Below are 8148 nucleotides of genomic sequence, written 5' to 3'. Positions count from 1 at the left end.
TCCTCCAGTTGAACTACGTACCGTGTTATATAAGTTTTTCTTAACATAATATCTTCTGATTTATCAGCTGTTTTTGGCGTTGGTTTCATAGCGAAGTTTATTAATTTGAAAAATTTGCCAGACTAGGATCCCAAGTTATTGTCATTGTCAATCATACTGAAAAATGTGCATTTTACGAAACTACATTCCTAGCATTTCAGGATACACTGTATGCCAAATCGGACAAACAACTCTTCCGAGAATGTGATTATCTATGATACCATAGATTTCATACTCTGAGAGACCATTGCAGTGTTTCAAAGTTAATGTTTTTGCCTATGACCAAAGTTAAAAAGAACTTGGTCTCCCAGAGTACATTTGTCTTCCAAAATTCATCATTGACGATGGCTCCACCAAAGCTTGAGACACACATTTTAGAATTTGTCCCGAACCTTGGGCTACTATGGTTCGACTACTCCACGATAATTGTGATGGAGTTGTACTTCGATGCCATCATTAGGTCAACTGGATGGGAATATGTCCCAAACACATGTGTCGAGTGCAAGAATAGGGGTAAGGGGTCCCGATGCTGACATGAGCCACCGAGAGAACACGACTGGCCACAAAAAAACCTTGGACCAAGATGCATGAGCAATAAAAGAGTTCACCATCCATGTGCTTTTAGATCGTGAATGTTGGATTCCACGTACATATAGTTGTATCATGTGAAAAATGAATTATTTTTAAGAGTATTTGTAATTGGTAATGTTAATGTTAATGTTAATATCAAAAAAGGATGGGTAGACGTTGAAATTTCATATTTTAAAATCGGAGCAATTAAAAGCGTCTGATTCAAGGATTTTTTATTTTTTATTTTTTTTGAAAAGTAATCAAGGATATTCTGACAACGGCTATTAAAGGTAAAAATTCAGTTTCAAAGATTTAAAAGAGAGAAATTAAAAGAAAATCGCATGCTAATTCAAGAAATTACGTTCATCCCCTAGCGGCCTAAACGTCATCCTTAATTCCATTTTCAAATATCTTTTGGAATTTTTTTTTTTTTTTTTTGCCCACAAGCTTGTTGAATTTTAGGTTTTTTGGACCATTAGGTTTTCAAATTTTGATTTTAGTACGTTAAATTTTTTTAATTATTTTGATCTAAAGAGTTACATCGAGCTCAAGTTTGATTTGAAACTCAAAAATTTTAATATTTTTTTGCTTAATTCAATACGAATCAAGCTCGAGTTAGATTTTGACTCACATTTTTGAACTTGTTCGCGAGCTGCTCAAAAATAAATGCTCAAAATATAATTATATAATATATTATTATATTATTTTAATAAAATATTAAAGCTCAGTACTGCGGATTCACAACCTTTCGAACAAAACAATTTTTATTTGAGGTTGAGCTAATTAACTGAATTTTTCTGATTTAAAATAATAAAATCATTATTATTATTATTATTATTATTATTATTATTATTATTATTATTATCCTTTCTATCCTTTCTATTTTATTAAAATTGGGGGTTGGTATGTTGGTATGGTCAACTTTTTTATTTTATCTTTTAATTTAATATATATATTTAATTATCAAAATGTCGTTTTTATTTTTATTCAATAATAACTACTAATTTACGAAAATTTCACTTTTATAAAATTAATTTATTTATATACAAAAAACATTTTTTAAAATTATTCTCTACTTTTATTTTTAGTTTTTTGTAAAAATAAAATGGACTGCACAAGCACGCAAATACTAGTTGTTGTTATTATTATTATTATTATTATTCTATATATATATATATATATTTCAAATACGACAAATTAAGAATCGTATAGTTACTAATAACAAACAATAATAAACAAATTAGTAATGAGATTCCCGGATGCAAAAATAAATAAATAAATAAATACACTCATATAGTAGTTACAGAAAGGTATCTCGACTGAATTAAACTCAAATTTAAATACTGAACCAAAACACAAAATAAACAAAGCTAGAAGATCATTTTGGATTTTTTTTTCTTAATTAAATAAGAAATTTTAAAAAGAGTTTTAAAATTGTTAGAAGATTGCCGATTGGATACGAATAAAGAATTGTTTTTAATAATCTTAAAATATCAAGATGTGACAGTCGTACTAATAAGTTTGTTGAATATATTATTGTATATAAATCACAAAAATATCGTTTGTTAATCAAAATAAAATACTTGAACCGCACAAATAAAATTATATAAATAATTTTGCCAAAAAACCGACCGTACAAGTAGAAGCAATACAAGCGAAAAACTATTACCAGTTTTAGATAATAGTTGATATATTATTAATCATTTTTTAAAAAATATTTATTCAAACACCTTTTAACTAAAGAAATATTTTTTTTAAAAGTATGATGTTACATGTACACGGAAGGTTACACGTTGGGTTACACGTTGCACTTGAAATTACATAAATATACTTAATTTATTTTGGAAAGAATTTTTTCAAATAAAATGGAAGGATAATTTTGTTATTTCATGTGCATTGTGTAACCCAATGTGTAACTCAATGTCTACACGTAGCATTTGCATTTCCGTTTTTAAAATAGTTGTTCACGTATATATTCCTAAATATTATTAATGTCGGATGCATTCGCGTGTATCTCAAATCATTTCAAACCTGGTCAGCGACCATCACAAAGACACAAACAGAGGAGAGTTGGAGTCACATACATAATGAAACTGAATAAATGATGGAGTTGCAAGAGCAAAAGTACAGGAATAAACCCTATTTTGAGTTTAGCTTTTCTATACATGCCTTAGCCTGGTTTAATACAATCATAACATTTTTCAACAAAATTAGCCAGAGGGAAATTAAAATACTAAAAATCATCATGATATTCAGTAAGGCACAGTAGCAGTCACGGTAACGTGTCGAGGATCTGTCAAAACTGAGTGTGCATTCACAAAACCAACTTGCATCAGTACTGAGTCGATATCAGTAAGATAGTATTCGTCGAGAAAAGGTTCTGTGCTCTTCATCAATGTGAACAGAACAGGTGGTAGCTCCTACATTCATGCACAAGTCAAGAAAAAAGCTTTACATCAAGTTATGGAAAACTTGAGGAGATATTGTCGATGTTCGCATCATCGTGTTTGAACTTCTCAGATGATTTTGAATTGTTTTGGAAAATGTTATGGTCATGCGACGTATACGAGATCACGTTCTCCATAATACATGTGTCCTTGTTTCAGAAACTTATCACCAAAACTAAACTTGTACCAAAGAATATGATGAAGTTAACACTGAGGGTTACCTGAAGAATCTTTGATTTTGGCTGCAAAGAAAGAAAAGGAAAAAAGTTTTAAGTACATTGTAAGCAATGTTGTCCTAGGACGAAGGAAAAACAAGGGATCGATGTAAACTTTAGGGTCCATGATAAGATAATTACCGAATTATCAGTGAGAGCAAAAGTGCCACCAGGTCGAAGGAGCCGGAAGGCTTCTTTGATCATGTTCCTGATTGCTCTTTCTGGGCACTCATGAAACTGCATTCATGCAAGGGAGAAACATAACAAAAATCATTGATTACAAAGTTCCCATGGTGAAGCGAAAAATCGGAACCTACCCCTAAATGTTTTTAAAGGTCAACGGATTGTTAAAGGCTTTGGGTTTCTAGTGAAAACTTAAGCTTATAGTAATCCTTTAGTCCTTTTCTGTTTACTGTTGAGAGGTTGTTACACTTGGCTCCCTTCTCTGTTTTTGATCTGGTTTTCTGCAGTGGAGTTAGTAGTTTGTTTTTTCCTAGACAAAAAATGAACCGCCAACAAGAGCTAGGCAGACTCTAATCCGTAGATCAGAGACTGAAACATCACACAAAGAGAGGGGGTGGGGGTCAAACCTGAACACTGGGATGTTGTAATGCGAAATAAGCAAAGGAAAACATCAGCATGAAAGATCTATCCCATTAATAAATGGCCTTAAGGGGTTTTGGGCATCGATTTGAGAAAATTGAAGACAAATAAAACATTTAAACTAAGAGAGTCAAGGCTTCTCATATATAGATAGAAGGAATACGCCATTTCTATTAAAGTCATTCGATATTCACATATATCAGCCATTCAAACAACTATACAGGAACACATACAAAATGCCAAGAGAAAAGGAAGAACCGTCATCAGTGACGTAATATGGTGAAGGAAAGAAGGAAAATGGATTAAACAGAATATGGGACTTACCACATAAGAAATGGAAACAACGTCAAAAGATTGCGAAGGCAAGCCCGTGCTTTCGCCATTTGCATGGATCCATCTTATTGAATTTTTTCCCTGATTCCCAAGTTTATCTTTATATTGTGCAACAGCAACAAAGTAAGGCGATAAATCAAGTCCCTGAAACAATGCAAACAGGGTAAAAACTAATCAGCATCGATCCACTTACAACAAAAACTGGTGTAGTTCGGCTCCCCGATTTCCAACAGAACTACAAGAATCATGGTATTTTTTTTTATTTGTACTCACAGTGACTTGGGCAGAGGTAAATTTGTCAGAAAGAAATCTTGTGCTCACTCCAACCGAACATCCAATGTCCAGAATATCACTAATTGTGGAATTTGAATATTTTTTATGATGGTTTTCAATTTCTTGAAGCCAATTTCCACGAATTATTTTATTTGCCTCTTCAATCGAGGATGCATTAGGAATAGCCCGCTTTGCAATTGACATAGTTGCAGCCTCCGCTTCTGCTGCAGCCTGTTGTAGACAAACGGCTTTAGAAGATCATTGCATCTTTTCGTTTTATTCTGAATAAACACAACATTTTTATGGCTTTCACAAAACAAAATTTTGTATTTGTATAGGTATAAGCCAAACATGTAGAGTCCAACGAAGACGGGATTAAACATTCAAAAAACGGCATTTCACTCCAATGCAGAAGAGGAGTATGGTTATACATGGATTATACAAAGATTTGTCCATCATAATTGAGACCGTTGATTTCTAAAAATCTGTTTACAAAATAGCAAAGCATACAGCCACAACTACAGGACTGAGAAACACCTTTCCTTCTGCTAGACCAAATGGAAGTAAAAGATCGAAAATACAAGAAAAAAGCCATTAAATCACTAACCAGCCAAGAAAGATTTCCCTCGTCATATGCATGGAAAGGACTGAGATAATCTGCGTTAAATAATGAACGGACTTCCCGTTATTCAACCATTCTTGACCCAATTAAGACATGAGAGATACTGAATAGAACAGCAACAACATGCAGAAATTAACAACTCCCACCCCCTCTTCCCCCGGGGTTCTAGATTAGCTACATTTGAAATGGAGCCTGTTTGACATTCAAAGACCATGCAACTACCAGATGACTTCCTGGGAATCTACTGGGCAGTGGCACCTGCCGCACCTCTAAAGCATTTAACTTACCACTAATAATCTAAGCATTAATGAAGAATGACAAGAAACTAGTTAAATATGAGATTGTCGTCGAGCTAACGAACAAACCCAAGATTTATGAAGGAACTAAAAATCACATTTTTGAAAAATTACTCAACGAAATTTAAAAATCATGTCCATCATCACTTCACTATGAGTTACACTAACATACCTCTAAAACAAACATGCGAACAATACTAGATTAGCTACATGTTTCAGCAGGAAATGGAGCTGTTTTACTGTTCAATGACTAATACCTAGCTGACAACTTCCTGGGAATCCACCGGGCAGCATCACCTCTCACCAGAAACTATTGTGAAATCCTAATCAACCATGACGAGTAGCTGTATTGTCAATCCTCACAAAATGCAATGTTCTTTTCTTTGAATTATTTTGTCACAAAACTTGCTTGTTTTAGCCAAGATGTTGGCCTTTCAAAGGTGATAACAAGTTCACACAATACATATATGATCATTCAGCTCTAAAGAGCTCTATGGATTTCTTCTGTGTGCGTGATCTTTTAGAATCCAATCGCTACTTAAAAGTCTCGAAATATACGTCACACATTACCGGAAATCAAATGGTATAACTGAAAGGGGGATCCAAGGTTTTATATTTAACCCAGACTTTCGTCCCTAAACTTACACTCTAATGTAGGGATCCAGATAAGTTGATAAAAATAAAGCGCCAATGCATGCACAAAAGATGATGATAGAATAAAATAGAGGCCGAGGAAATTACAATCAGGATAAACAACAGAGGGATCCTCGATGACGTCCTTCTCCTTGTACACATCTGACTCCAAGATTTCTTGTGCCATATCTCTCCATGGGATGTTGGATTTCTCAGCTGTACTGTCCAAATCCCAATGCAAATAGATTTAGTTTTTATGATCTCGTTCATCAGAAAGATAAAAAAAAATCTCATGCTCGCAAAATAAAGAAAGATAAGAAACTAATTCTAGAGCTAACTAACGAACCCAAGATTTATAACCGGAACTAAAACTCACATTTTCCCAAAAAATTACAAATGACATTGGCTACACTTTACATACCTCCGATACAAATATGAAAAATATTTAAAAAATCCACCACAATCAATCAGCATAAACTGCAAAAGAACTACAAAAAGCTAAGAGTGGGATGCTTAATTATAGTCAACCTGATGATCACTTGTCTGGCGCCATACTTGAGGACAGAATACAAAGGTTTGAACGAAATGATAGCTGCAACTAGGCGGGAAATCGGAGTTTCTCCAGTCCATTTGGGTCTCTCCAGCTGCCCCTCCTCGAATCCCTCCGCCACTTCGCTGCCGCTCGATGATACCGCAGCCGTTCGTATCCTGGAAGAAGCGATTCTTTTCTGGGCCCAAGAATCTTGGCCGTAGACCAATTTCGGGGAGCTCGTCAGCCACGCGGTCACGTTGTGGAGCTTCGAAATGGTTCCGAACGACATTGCTTCGGCTTCCCGGGCTCGGAGCGGAGGATTTTGAGGTGAATCGCCGCCGCAGAGTGCTTATATCATCATCGGTATGAATCCCAGTGGCCTATGATTCTTGAACGCGTGGATGAGTTACTTGACAACATGGATAATATTCGGTCCATGTTTCTATTTTCAGACCAGCTTTTTTTATTAATTAGTTGATTAATTGCATCATTATTTAATACTAGCCACGAAATACACGTCTTCATGTATATAAAATTTTATTTTTTTAATTGAAATATATATTCTTTTTACTTGATATGGTGATATTTTTTTACATAATCGTGTACTTTTTTTGCGATAAAATTTATTTTGAAAATGAGATAGATGATTTCAAAATGTTGAAGAAACAAATACTATAAACTATAAAAAAAATTGAAAGTTAGTTAGTGGGTTTGTGGTATGAACTTGTATGTTTGATATTAAGAAGTGGACATATGGATTTTTAGGAGTAATTTGGGTATGTGTATTAAAAAATTTTACTTTTTTTCAATTCGCAATGCATGTAATTATAATTTTAGAAAAAGAACAATTTTTTCTGAACACTTAAATTACCAAAACAATTTTTTTAAAGGGTGGAGCCCTTATAATCTAGTAAAGATGTTTATTATTTTTCAAGGGTCAAATAATTTAGTATATTTTTGAGTTTTTACTTTTTAAAATTATTTTTATTATAGTTGATTTTCGAATATGAGGTTTTATCTCAAATTTGGTGCCTTCACGGCTTCACCAGGATAGGTTATGAGCCTTTGACTCAAGTATATTTTAGGTTATATTACCAAACGAAAACGATGAATTAAATATTATGTAAAAAGTCATTTCAAAAAAAAAGTATGTAAAAAATTATGAATTAAATATCACATATCAATCATTTATCCAATCACGTCATTTTTTTAGATCATTTTATTTGCATTATTATCCAATCTATCCGACCAACGTAACCACTCAATTGTTCAGGCTTTATATATACACTAGCAGCAGCGCACACATTGCGTATTTAACATTATATACAAATGTTATGTTCTGTGTGCATATAATATATATTTATTTTTTTAAGTATGTGATTTTTTTTTTGCAAGTTGATAATTTTGTAAAGTTTTTTTTGAAAAAAATATTAAAAGTGGGCGCATACCAAGAGACCACTAAAGTGCTCTTGCTTTATATATGGTATATATATATATATATATATATATATATATAGGGGAAATGATCAATAAATCCCCATGAGCAAACTTATCTTTGCCCTCAGTCCCCATGTCAGCAAATATT

At 33.2% G+C, this 8148-nt stretch overlaps 1 protein-coding gene across 2 annotated transcripts; it reads right to left on the bottom strand.

Annotated features, from left to right (window-relative positions):
* Positions 1-2694: 2694 nt before the first annotated feature.
* On the bottom strand, positions 2695-6962 carry LOC140883597 (uncharacterized). Of its 2 annotated transcripts, none has more exons than XM_073290137.1 (8): positions 6560-6962; positions 6140-6252; positions 5088-5137; positions 4481-4711; positions 4199-4351; positions 3413-3508; positions 3278-3298; positions 2695-3029 (listed from the first exon to the last, which is right to left on the bottom strand). In XM_073290137.1, the coding sequence occupies exons 1-8, from the start codon at positions 6850-6852 to the stop codon at positions 2862-2864; spliced, it is 1125 nt and encodes a 374-aa protein (XP_073146238.1). In that variant the 5' UTR covers positions 6853-6962; the 3' UTR covers positions 2695-2861. The 2 variants fall into 2 exon arrangements, with proteins under 2 accessions (XP_073146238.1, XP_073146239.1); XM_073290138.1 differs by having other exon boundaries at positions 6140-6247; positions 6560-6697.
* Positions 6963-8148: the final 1186 nt, after the last annotated feature.

This window comes from Henckelia pumila, chromosome 2 (genome assembly GCF_033568475.1).
Source record: "Henckelia pumila isolate YLH828 chromosome 2, ASM3356847v2, whole genome shotgun sequence".
Classification (NCBI taxonomy): domain Eukaryota; kingdom Viridiplantae; phylum Streptophyta; class Magnoliopsida; order Lamiales; family Gesneriaceae; genus Henckelia; species Henckelia pumila.
Note: the sequence above shows the minus strand (reverse complement) of the source record. Positions and strands in the feature narration are given on the sequence as shown.